The 13409-nt window shown below is 40.7% G+C and overlaps 1 protein-coding gene and 1 pseudogene across 1 annotated transcript; one reads left to right on the top strand and one right to left on the bottom strand.

The window, feature by feature from the left end:
- Positions 1–4450: 4450 nt before the first annotated feature.
- On the bottom strand, positions 4451–8763 carry LOC127762671 (SAP-like protein BP-73; annotated as a pseudogene).
- Positions 8764–10783: 2020 nt separating this feature from the next.
- Positions 10784–13088, top strand: LOC127762672 (wall-associated receptor kinase 2-like). Its single transcript, XM_052287138.1, has 3 exons — positions 10784–10794; positions 11326–11492; positions 11881–13088. Exons 1-3 carry the CDS (start codon positions 10784–10786, stop codon positions 13086–13088), a joined length of 1386 nt encoding a protein of 461 aa, XP_052143098.1.
- Positions 13089–13409: the final 321 nt, after the last annotated feature.

Consider the following 13409-nt stretch of genomic DNA (forward strand, 5'->3'; position numbering starts at 1 on the left):
TTTACAGATGGATCAGACATGGATGTACGAGATGCGAAGAATTCATTCATCATATTGATGATTATTTACAGATGGACGAGAACAGTTCTACTCGTATTGATGATTTTAAAGCTCTTTCTGGTCTGGGGGATATGCCACGTCACGCTAAACCAAAGGTGCTAATGGGTTCAGCAAGAGGATTAGATAATTGGGAGACGTTAGTTTAGTCAGCGAAGGATCTTCTTTACAACGAATCCAAGGGATGTGAGAATGGTGATATGGTATCTGCCAGTGAAAGATGTCATGAAGCGCTTGTTCTCAAATCCTAATGACGATGAGTTGATGAGATAGTATCGAGAAAACCGCAAGACATATGGTATGATTCGACAATCCGCTAATGCTCTTTAGTGGAAGACCTTTGATACACTATATCAAGAATTTGCTAAGGAGCTGAGAAATGTAAGATTTACATTTAAGAATGAACACTTCAGTGACTTAACCAGCTCACATAGCTCGTCGGCCTGCAACAATGAATCTCCCCAAGCAGTTGGGCCTCCCACATGCGAAAATGCTGATTTCCGCAGACATTTGCGTGCATGCGGTCCGCCAGCCACTTGCGAAGATCAATTCTGACCACATACAAAAATCTTTTTTTAAGTAGTGCCATTACACTTGAGGGCTTAAAAGCCACCAGCTCATAAACCATATAAGAAAAAATAGTTGCTTACGAGTTTAATCCAATAAACCTAAGCCCGAATATAGGTTCTCCTCATCTTATTGGCTTATCGACAGTCAAAATTTAAATTTTAAAACTTAAATTTATACTTATGTATTAACTTTGGTTGCTTTCTTCATAATTTGACTTGTCAAACGTAGCAGCTCGACTGCTCGACCGATCAGAGCCGTATATAACTCCATATACAAATTATTGACACAATGACAAGGCCTACATCACTATCCAAAGGGATGAAGTAGACACCTCGAGTAGATATGATGTATGCGAGGCTGCAAGCGCTTGTACGTGACTACGTACGTACATATTCAATCAGTGTATATGGCTGATTCGGACGGTTCGTGTAGTGCTACCAACCATCAATATCTCCGTGCATACGTCAGCTCATAAACAGAAACTGCTTGCTAATCTCTCTCCATCTCCAGTGCAACATCCAACACTCAACTATAACCAGCTGATCGATTACTATCAAGGCCGGTGGGCAAACAATTAAATGTCAGAACGATCGACATGGATGCACGACAGTCGCCTCGGCCAAAGAGGCGCGCGCACCGGTCGATCATGATTGTACTCGTCCTTGCCTCAGAACATAAATGTACTAAAATTTGCCTGAGTGCTACTAGAGAATAGTCAATACTACCCCTGGTCATAATAAATTAATCTAATAGCGGGCGTGACACATTTTAATACTATGAATTTGAAGTTATCCAAATTCATGGTAAAATTAATGTGTCATATCCAGTATAGATTAACTTATTTCTCCTATTTAGATTTATGGTACTATCTACTAGATTAACTTATTCTGGGACGGAGAGAGTACTCGCGTAGCTTGGACTGCAGTACAGGTGATGATATATGTACATTTCGTTTGTCCTTTTTCTTAAAAGAAAGTGTTGGGTTAAAATTTAGTTTTCAGCTACATATATCTATAGAATTAATATTAATAAAAGCTATTTGTAACACACCATCATGGGACAACCAAATCTGCATAATGCATGCTACATGAGTACACGACCTTGTACGGGTGAAAACGGAACAGATTCGGATGGATAGTGGTCATACCAAATCCTAAAGCATTTTTTAAGCGAATTTGGAGTGGATGCGGATGCAGAGCTGATTGTTTCGGATGTCCAAAATGGTGCGGAGTTGGTGTGGACTCGGTTTGGAAACAGATTAAATTTATCGGATGTTATGTGTGTATGCAAAAATACACCATCGAGTTAGTAATGCAAGGGACAACAATGCAATAATCAATGAACGACCCATCTTAATAATTATGTACTTAAGTACCAAACAATATGAATACATGATATTCATAATATAAAAATACAACTAAACAAGTGTGATATAGACGGTGAAAGCCTCAAACTAAGAAATTTAGGTTAATTGGTAAATTAGGCCATTAGATGCGCCATCTCATGTTATATGCAACAGATAGAGTGGTTATATGGGTTAATAATTTCGAATTATCCGGGAAACGACCTATCAGATAATCTAGCAGAAATGTTGGACAATCCACGTCCGTAGGATTTTAGAGATATCATATCCGCAACCGCATCCATATTCACTAGAATTCTAAAAACCTATACCATATCCGATCAAATTCAGAGCGGATCAGATAATATCCGATCAGTTTTCACTCCTACGACCATGTGACTATGGCAAAAATTTTAACGGGAAATTTTTTAAGTCTAAACTAGATGCCAACTGCTAGCTCCCTTCAATTCGTTCACAAATAAGTGTCGTTCTAGAATCTGTATAGTCAAAATAAGTTAACTTTGCCAAAATTATTATTAGAATATATGTTTTGGGCATACGAAAATGACATAGAAATGAGGAACTAACTAGAAATTAGATGGATGAGCATACACATGGATCGGTGGCTGCTAGCTAGCTATAAGATGAACATGGGCATGCAGAGGGATCGAGGAGAGGATGATGATAAATGAGCAGTGGAGTTAGGGGAGCCATAGAATGTCTGTCCAAATAAAGGAAGGCAGCTAAAGTGCGAGACTGAGAAGAAGACTGTAGACTAAAGGGGGTTGCTAGTTACCCTTGCCTGCTGTGTGTGGTCTTGCTAGCTAGCTATATCATGCATCATCTGCAAGCATACGAACCAATGGTCATTCGCAAAATTTTGGAGTTTTGGCTGGTGCATTGCCTGAAGTAAAGCTTGGGCACACTGAACCGTGATCTAACATGTACTGCTCCTGTATATTGTGATCACCACGAATCCTGTGCACTGCATGCGCATTTTCTCGATCGATCTGCATTTGCATTGTATTGCATGCATGCAACACTGCATGTCTATATATTAACAGTAACAGCTAGCTGGTTCTTGGCTGCATTTTGTGTGTGATGGGTTAGATAGAGGCTTCTAATTGGTGATAATATTAATTAGTACTCCTAGCTATAGCACAAATGCATGCATATGGTGCGGAAAGGAGGAGGATTGTATATGTGCATCTACAGTTTATGCCCTGGGCACATTGACCAGCACCCATCAACTACATACAATAAATCTCTATGGCTACATGGAAATGGGGCGCAGTGCGCTAGTACAAAGTAGGCTTCCCAATCGTCGTTCCGTGGGCTGGGAGCAGGGTAAAGTACCCTCAGAACCTATGCACATTGGTGAATATATGCAAGTACGCTGCCCCCCTCATCGCTGCCGCTGCAACGACGAAAACGAGGGAGCTGTACGCCTCTGGTACTACGTTACTGCATGCCCGAGGACCGAGAGGCAGTCAGGCACACATAAGGTAGGCAGAAGGGCCAGCTGATTGACACTGTGTGGACACATGTACGTACAGCGATCAGCTAGCTAAGCTTAGCTAGCAGCACTGCATATGTGCAGCTGCTGCTGCCTGGTTCATGGCATGCAACAGCACCATCTCTGATTCAGATTCTGATTCTCATGACTTGACAGCAATTGCACGGTCTATCTCATCACTAGATCGAACGACACACATACTATACTGCCACTACTACTAGATCGCTCGATCGATCGATCGAGACAGGCGGGCATGATATGATGGTTTATATGCTACATGCTCATATATAGCTAGGGCGGTCAAAAGGCCGTGGTTTTGGTCGAGACCATGATCAAATATGCACATTAACTAAGCATGCAATGCGTGCAAACACTGTACTAGCTAGCACATACTCCCTCCATCTGTCCCTAAATATTTGACGCTGTTAACTTTTTTAAACATGTTTGACCGTTTGTCTTATTTAAAAAATTTAAATAATTATTAATTATTTGATTCATTGTTAAATATACTTTTATGTATACATATAGTTTTACATATTTTATAAAAGTTTTTAAATAAGACAAACGGACAAATATGTTTATAAAAGTTAACGGCGTAAATATTTAGAGACAATGGAGTATATGCTTACATATGTACATCGGGGCCGAGGCCGGGGCCATGCATGCACACACACCGGTGATGGTCGGTCGGTGTATGTGGGGGAAGGCACGCGGGCGCGCGGCCGGGTGCCCCACCGGCGATACGCCGGCCGGCGGGGCCCAGGATTAAGGCAGCGGCCGGGAATCCGGCATGCCGGCCGCCGGTCAGCAACGAGGGAGCGGCCCTGTACATGGACTGGTTGCTCCCTGCATACGATGCACGCAACGTGGGACTAGCCAGCTGCACCTGCACATCTCATCTATATGCATTCCAGCAGTAATGCAACTAGCTAGCTAGCTAAGCTTTTGTCCTAGCTTGAGAAAGAGATCGATAGATACAGCGTACGTACCTGTGTATTTCTACATCCACTGATAGTGGAATCTTGACGGCGACCTCAGCTCCCAGATAGACGCCCTCCCCATCTTCTAGCTTCTTTTCCTGTTCGATCCACACCGGCCGTCAATCTTGTTCAGTTTTACCATCTCACAGTACAATGTTTGGAACTTTCTAGCTTGGATTGCATGTAAAAACTACACGTGACTACATATCGTAGGACGTGCATGTGTGTGTGTGCTCCCGGAATGAAAACATGCATGTCGTTTGTTATGATATATCAATACTTACTTCCACAAACATTATGATTGCATCCTATTTTATGAGTCGCAATCTACTACATGATCGAGTTCTAAGCCCTGATTCTAAAATTATAATCTAGCAACTAACAGAAGAAGAGAGCATGCTCGTTAGGATGGGAGAAGATTATGAGCATGGCACAACATTTTGGAACAAGTTTAATACTCCCTACCTTCTGTATTATAAATCTCTTTGACTTTTCTAAAGTCAAACTTCTTAAAAATTTAACCAAATTTATAGAAAAATACATCAGCATTTGTAGCACCAAATTAATTTTATTAAATCTAAAAATGAATATATTTTGATAGTTGTTATGTTTTATGTTGAAAATATTGTCATATTTTTCTATAAACTTAGTCAAAACTAAATAAATTTAACTTAGAAAAAATCAAAGTGACTTATAATATGAAATAGATATAGTAAATCGATATATCAACTAGTAGCTATATGTAATCACATATATAGCTATAATCCACTCACTTTACCAATTTGTCTTTATAATATTAAAATATACCTATCATATCTACTTAACTTTTTGGAGCTACAAGGTGTATACACACTTTACCATTTTGTCTTAATCTCACATATCTATTTAATTTGTTTTTCTAAGAGCACATGCTAAGATAGCTCTTGCATGATAGCCAGCTCTTATATTTTCATGTTATCTCTCTCCGTCACATGTGCAAAGTGTGATGTAAGCAGGAAATAAGCTCACCAAAAATTCACAAACTCCATGTGTATGGTCTAAGGTCCACGTACATATATATGCACGGGCGCTGTATGATGTGGACTGGTCATCCTCAGTTTTGAACTGTCTGTATGCATGCAAGCCATTGGCATGCGACGACGACGCCATGGCAGCATGGCTGACTCGTGCACTGGCACTGACCTATACGAACAGTATTGGCCGGGTTCCAGTAACCCAGCTAGAAGCTAGCTTGCTAGCCTGGCCTCGTCGTGCTTTAATTCCAACTTCCAAGCCGAGTTCGAACAGTTCCCTTCTTCATCTCCATGCATATGCATGGACCAGCTGCGCTTCTACTATCCCTACGGAGTACATGCCAACAGCCATGCACCTACATTTGTATCTTGCTTCTGTTCTAGACTTCTAATCGTGTGACTCGTGCCTACGGCATGTGCATATGATCAGTATTCATGTTTATTAAGGGCTCATTTGGTTTGGTGCTCTACCAAATCATTAGTAGTGCTAAATCATGGACAATATTTGGCACTACCAATATTTTGGTAGAGTTGGTTTATAGGAGTTATATTACCGTTGGTAAATTTTGGCATCAAACCAAATATCTACAAGGTACTATTTAAAGTGCCAACTATTTGGTAGGGCAAATTTTGGCATCAAACCAAAACAGCCCTAATTAACAATCTATTTAATTAGGCCTTCCTTTGGAAGGCCATGAATTTGCGCAAAAAAAAGAATTACTAGAAGTTTAATTAATTACTAGTGATGACGGAAAGCAAAAGAAAGAAAGCAAGCTATGCATAAAAGTTATATAGGTATGCATGCTGATCGAGTGGCTGCAAAAGTGAGGCGACCAGACAAAGAAAGTAGTTCTACACAAGTTCGAGAGGAGAGGAGTAGAGGATTACCTTTATTTTTTCTTTTTACTTCTCTCTAGTGATTGATGACTGAATCCTTTTTCTTTTTCTGAAAGAGTCGCGACTGGAAATTTGTTGCTAGTACTGATCTGCAATCGTATCAAAACGAACGAGGGGATGCAGCTTTAATCAGGGTTCCAACAGACAATATACAGGCAGGCAAAGAGGGCCAGGGGAGGAGGACAGCAGGGGCAGAGGCACGTGAGACGGGGGAACTAACCGTCCAATCGCTCAGATCTGACGGCTCCCAGAAATCTAGAGGGGAGGGCCCCGGCCACGGCCAAGAGACGCCGCGTGCGTGGATCACGAGAGATTGATTAGCAGCAGGATGCAACACACAAGCAAAGCTCTTGGACTGGACGAGAAGACAGAGGCCGAACAATAATGCAGCCAGGAATTCTGCCGTCTGCAATCCACTGGGCCGCTTTCATTCTTCGCTTCACGAGCAAAGCTGCAGCCGCAGTCAATAACAGAACTGTATAGATACACCTTTATTTGCCTGCATTATAGAAAAAGAATATTAGGCGATACCATTCATATATCTTTTTGTATTGGTAAAGAAAATGGCGCAAACCTGACAGATAGAGCACCAACAGATCAGAACAATGTAAGCAGGACCTCCCAGGTTAATAGAGCTAGCTTTACAAGTTCGCCAAGTAAAACAATGCAATCAAGGGTCAACAGCACTACAGTAGAGGGAAGACAAGAAATGCAGCTGTTTCATTAAGAAGCTTAAATTGGTAGAAAAAAGTAGGTCTGCACATGATCAACACAGAACAGCGAAAAGTTGTTAAACTTACTAATTTACATTGTTAATCTATCTAAATGGATTGGTATTGACAAAACAAACGTGGCACACATGTCCAGGACATAGTTGAGCAGAATGGCTCAAATACAAGGTCAGACTCTGTCGTTAATGGATCAGAAGCAGACCATGTTGCTCAACAGTTCAACCAATTTATTTTTACTCGTTTTTTCATAGCCCTTGATTCCTCAAGATTTCGCAAGTTCTCTTAGCTCCAGAACCTTGAAAGAGCTTATTTATATCAGAGCTTCTGCACAAGAAAATTCCATGATCTTATCATGAGATACATTGCTACCAGTAACATCAGAAAGTTCCATCGTAAGGTTTAGTATCCGAAGAATCAGATTAATCATCATCTGGAATAATGCCAAAGTCATCCAAAGACATGTTTTATGGTCATATTTCGTATGGAAAAACATGCCTGGTGATATCTTACCTTTTAGATCAGCATCAACCATGCTATCTGTGATTTTCAATCATTGCCATTGTCAATCAACCATTGCAATAATCAATCATGCTATCTGCGACAGACTTGTCATCATCAACCATGCTATCTGTGATAGACTTGGCATCTGCAACTGCATATCGCCATTGGTAACAACAGGCTGGAACCTCACTCCACGAACAAGAGACCTTCGCCTGCAATTTGGAGTTGGCCTTGTATGCAGTAGGACGTTCGCTCTTCCTAAATGTCATTTTTCACACCAAAGATCCTTGAGTTCTATTAATTCCCAGAATCATTGCCTCTCCACGTTTCATCAGAACTCAGTTCTTACCCATGTTGATCTTCCTTTTGAGTTCCATTGAGTGTTTCCTTAGCAAATTAAGGATTGGATCAACACTGCCCCTCTCCCACTGATCTTCTGTAGGTTCAGGCCTTTTGTGCTCCGGATGTTGACCTCGCTCACAGTTGTGCCTGGATCATTTCAAATAGCTCTACAATCTTCTACCTTATCCCTGGAGTTGATGTTGCCAGCGGGCGTGAATTGCTTGCCCCAGAGGACAGAGATGGCTGGACCACCTTTGGAGAACACTATATAACAATCAAAATCATAAATGTTCTCACAGTCATATATATTTCTTGGTAAAGCTTTTTTTTTTCCCAAAAAGCAGGCCATCTTTTTGTTGCCTCGATATATCTGAATTCCTTGGCCTATTATTGCTTGGGTTGGCACAACATACCAAAGATGCATTCATTGAACCCAGCATTGGTGATTTACTCAGGAAACAAGCTTCTGGAGGGAACCTGCAATATCTATGATGTTGGTGTGTATTGCTCAGCCAGAAACACCTGGACAGAAAAATCACTGTACATTAGTTATTACTTTCTATGAAGCTTGTTGGGTACTGGAAAATACACATAATACTGGTAAATTGAACAGAAAATTGCATGCTTACAAAGAAAACTTTGGATCAAACTGGTCAAAAGTTCAGGTCAAGGTTTGCATGCAAAAAAAGACCAAATTGATGCACGCACAAAAGCAACTTGTGATAATTCAATGTAATAACTGGGCCATTTGATAGTAGAAGGAAAAAGAAAGTCTAGTATAGAGTTATCTCGTACAAGTCAAATTACCACACATGCCCTCAATTACCTTCAATTCGGACAAGTCGCAAGTGAGAAAGAAACATACTACGAAATGAACTCCACCCGACAAGGTAGTGGTGGATCCTGAATAGACGCATGTGATGGGCTTAAAGATTACAAGACAATCAATGTTGCTCATCTGTTCATCTGCAATATATGTACAGTATAACGTATATAGTTCTGCATGTATTCATGATTCAGCGAGTAAATGATCCCAATTCAAGACAACACATTTACTGACAAGAAGAAGAAATGGGTGAACAACAATTAAATTTCACATGAGAAAATCAGGACTGAAAATGGCTGACAGTTCCACTATGCAAAGCCAGCTTTGGTATCACATAAATTGCAAAACATAAAGCTGGCAGGGTTCTAACAGATCCAAAAAATGTGGATTGAGGGCAATTAAACAGTACATGGCATCAAAAGGATAAGAGAAATGGACTAGCTCACCAAAAACAGAGGCAGTAAAATGGTATGGCAGATGAGATTAGCGTGCCATGAATTGCATACATACTCGGATGTGATAGTTTGCGAAACTGATCCATTTAACAAATTTGCAGTTGAATACAAACCACAATGTTAAACGCATGGGGATACAATTCTCTGTTGTTAAGGACTACAATGCAACATTGTCATTAAACTGCTCAGTTGAAAGGCACAAGCTGGAATAGTGGCAGATCCAATAGTTTTGTGAGGTAGACCAAGCTTAACTACAGTGATTTTTTCGGCGAAATCTCTGTCATCAACCACGTATGGCCCTATGGTAGCACAAAAGAAGAGACCAAGCTGCTGCAACACAGTTCCTCCTCTACGAAAGCCCAATTATAGCCCTTACTAAGTAAGGAACACAGGGTCCCTTCAAAATTTCACAATCTACAGAACTATTGACTAGTGCTACTAAACAGGCGCCTACCAGGGATTGAAATTTCGAAAACCTAACTAAAATTGGACACCGCCGCGGCCCCTCCGCATTTGTATGTTCCTAACCGCAAACAGCAGCGAAGGAGAGGGGAGAGAAGGTGGAGCTGGCGACGCCGTGGAGGTCGTCGCGCCGGCGGCCGAGGCGCGCACTTCCGCAGCTGCGTCCCCGCCGCCGCGCGAATAGGCGGAGGCGGCGATTTTGGCGAGGGTTTTGGGATTCCGGCATGGGAGGGGAGCAATTTCGCCGTGCGCCGCGGGGACGTGGGCTGGCAGCCGAGCAGTTCTCGAGTTGGGCCGGGACGGGATTGCGTGCGCGTCTAGTTGGGCCGTATACGTATGTACGTACGCGAGTAGTTGGGCCGAGCTCCCGCATTTGCGGGCCGGCCGGTATAGCGCGAGTTCGTGCGGTCGTCATCGTCAACGCAGCTTTGTGTTTGGTCTTCTCTAACCTAATCTAGCGGATCCTTTGCTCTACATTTTGTCTTCGTCCAATAGTCCTCAATACACAACACAACTTGCCATGTCAATTTACGCAAGGTAGGTTTTCGGTAGGACAATAAAAAATTTTCATTTTTGGGGTGAACACGAATTTTCATCGCTGCTGAAACATTGGAACGAAACAATAGCTTACAAGGACACGAGCATTACTGCACTAACCGAAGACCGCGCTTGTATAATCTTCTGGCTTTCATCTTTCAACCACGAAACCGTCAATCCATCCAGAGAGCAACGTTGCTTTCCATGTCACTCCCTCCGCCCCTAAATATTTGACACCGTTAATTTTTTAGCACATGTTTAACCGTAAATCTTATTCAAAAACTTTTGTGAAATATGTAAAACTATATGTATTCATAAAAGTATATTTAACAATGAATCAAATGATAGGAAAAGAATTAATGATTACTTAATTTTTTTTAATAAAACGAACGGTAAAACATGTTTAAAAAAGTTAACGGTATCAAATATTTAGGGACGGAGGGAGTACATATGTTGTTGGATGAAGCTTAATTCAACCCGAGGAGCAAGGAAAAGTGAAAGCCTAGTGCAAAGACTTTGGTTCGTAGGATTTTTAAAACGTAGAAGTAGGGAAAATGGAGAAATAGTATGCGAATACATGTACAAACCTAAGGATTGGAAAAATAGGAAACTTCCCTATGGTTGTGTAGCAAACAATCCAAGGGATTGAAAACATTGGATTGGAGTGGATTATTTTTTTCCTTTGTTCTCCCTCTAAAAGTGGAGGGATATGAATTTTTTCTTGGAACATATCCTATACACACAAGCTTTCTGTGCACACTCCGTGCACACCAACTAGTAAATGTTATAAAAAAAATTCTAGAAAAAATTGGAGATGTACTCCTAATAGTATTACACTATCTACAAAGTCTCATATTCAAATTCATTATATTTTAGCCGTAAAAAAAGTGAAAAATCTGACTGTTTTAAGGCCCTCTTTGTTTAGGCTTATAAGCCAACTTATAAGCCAAAAAATCTAAGCCTAAACAAACAAGCAGCTTTTTCGCTTGGCTTTTTGAAGCCATAAGGCACTCTAACACTATTAAGCCAAAAACTAGATTGGAGAAGTTTTTTTGGCTTATATCCTCTGCAAATAATTATTATTCTGACAAAAAAGTGATGAACTTTCTCTCCACTCCCAAGATATTGATGAGTGCATGCATTTGGACAAGTACCCATGCCACGAAGTCTGCAAAAATGTGCCGGGAAGCTATCAGTGCGAATGCCAACCCGGATTCAATGGAGATGCTACCGTGGAGAATGGTTGCGCCAAAACTAATCTAGGTAACTAAATTAATCTGCCTATTATTTTCGAATTTGTTCAGACATCTAAATTGAAGAATTAATATATACTATATTAATGTACTGTCTTTAATTTCTAAGGAACTACTTATCCATTTGTCGGGTGAATTTCTTAAAAAAAAAAATCACCCAGAACTTTGTTTGAGAGAACAGTAGATTGCTCGGCCAAGTACGTACCAGCACAAATTACTCTGTTTCATAAACAAACAAAAGCAGACTACGATGTTTTTACAGGCTAATATTTCCATAAGGCTGATTTTCTTATTAATTGTTCGGCAAGTAGTTGGCACTAACGGTTCGCAATTGCAAACAAATCCAGTACGTCTCTCTAATGAAGAAAACATATTTTTTTTCTTCTATTGTGCTCCAGGTTTAACTATTGGTATTGGAGTTGTAAGTGGTGCGGGCCTTTTGGCCATGGCATTTGGTGCAGTCATTTTAACACGTAAGATAAATAATCGTAGAGCAAAAATGCTTAGACAGAGATTCTTCAACCAGAACCGTGGGCATTTGTTACAACAATTGGTATCTCAGAATGCTGATATTGCCGAAAGGATGATCATCCCCTTGGCAGAACTGGAAAATGCCACAAACAAATTTGATGAATCTCGTGAGATTGGAGGAGGAGGGCATGGCACCGTCTACAAAGGGATTCTGTCAGATCTTCATGTTGTTGCGATCAAGAAATCAAAGGTATCAATCCAAAGAGAGATCGATGAGTTCATAAATGAGGTAGCCATTCTATCACAGATCAATCATCGCAATGTGGTGAAACTTTTTGGATGTCGCCTTGAGACAGAAATGCCATTGTTAGTTTATGAATTCATATCGAATGGTACCCTTTACCACCATCTTCATGTTGAAGGGCCATTATCATTGTCATGGGAAGATAGGCTCAGAATTGCAACTAAAACAGCTAGAGCCCTCGGCTACCTTCACTCGGCTGTATCATTTCCTATAATTCACAGGGATATCAAGTCCCATAACATCTTATTAGATGGCTCCCTAACAACAAAGGTGTCAAACTTTGGAGCTTCAAGGTGCATTCCTGCTGAACAGGCAGGGGTCACAACTGTTATTCAAGGAACACTAGGATACCTAGACCCCATGTACTCTTACACGGGACGTCTCACTGAGAAGAGCGACGTTTTTAGCTTTGGTGTCGTTCTAATAGAGTTACTTACTAGGAAAAAACCATATTCATATAGATCGCCTGAGAATGATGGTCTTATTGCGCATTTCACTGCGTTGCTCGCACATGACAACTTGGGTCACATACTTGATCCTCAAGTCATGGAGGAGGGAGGAGAAGAAGTTCAACAAGTAGCCGTGTTAGCCGTGGCATGTGTCAAGCTGAAAGCAGAGGAGCGGCCAACTATGAGACATGTAGAAATGACACTTGAAAACATACAATCATTATTTCTACAGCAAGAAGTTCTACAAAGCATGACCAATAAAAAATCTAAAGAGAATCATGTCTCAAGGAGTTACCCGGCAAATGAAGGTACAAGTATGGAGTCAACTGGGCAGTATAGCCTTGAAGAAGAGTACTTGCTCTCATCAAGGTATCCTAGGTAGTGGAATCTTTTTTCAATAGAAAGCGTTGTCACAATGTATAAGGTATGAAAATGCACGTGGGTCCAAAGCTATATGCACAACCGTGTTTTGTTGATGTTCATCTGAATGTGTATTTTTGTCATCTTTCATCCAGGCACATGAAATTAACCTTTGTATTATGTTAATAATTTTAGGCAATCATAGTGGGTGGCTATGATTCTCATAAGAACTATATTTTTTTCCCTAATATATAGGCCACATATATAACTAGTCATATGCTGGATTATTTTTTCTCAGATAAGTAAAGATTAACCTACTTTTTTGAACTATTCAAGAGGACGA

This window comes from Oryza glaberrima, chromosome 2, assembly GCF_000147395.1.
Source record: "Oryza glaberrima chromosome 2, OglaRS2, whole genome shotgun sequence".
Taxonomy (NCBI): domain Eukaryota; kingdom Viridiplantae; phylum Streptophyta; class Magnoliopsida; order Poales; family Poaceae; genus Oryza; species Oryza glaberrima.

What these genes read in the sequence shown, in the direction of transcription:
- LOC127762672 (XM_052287138.1), top strand. An exon ending in TTGCGCCAAAACTAATCTAG is followed by an intron (nt 11,493 to 11,880) that starts GTAACTAAATTA and finishes ATTGTGCTCCAG; the next exon opens with GTTTAACTATTGGTATTGGA.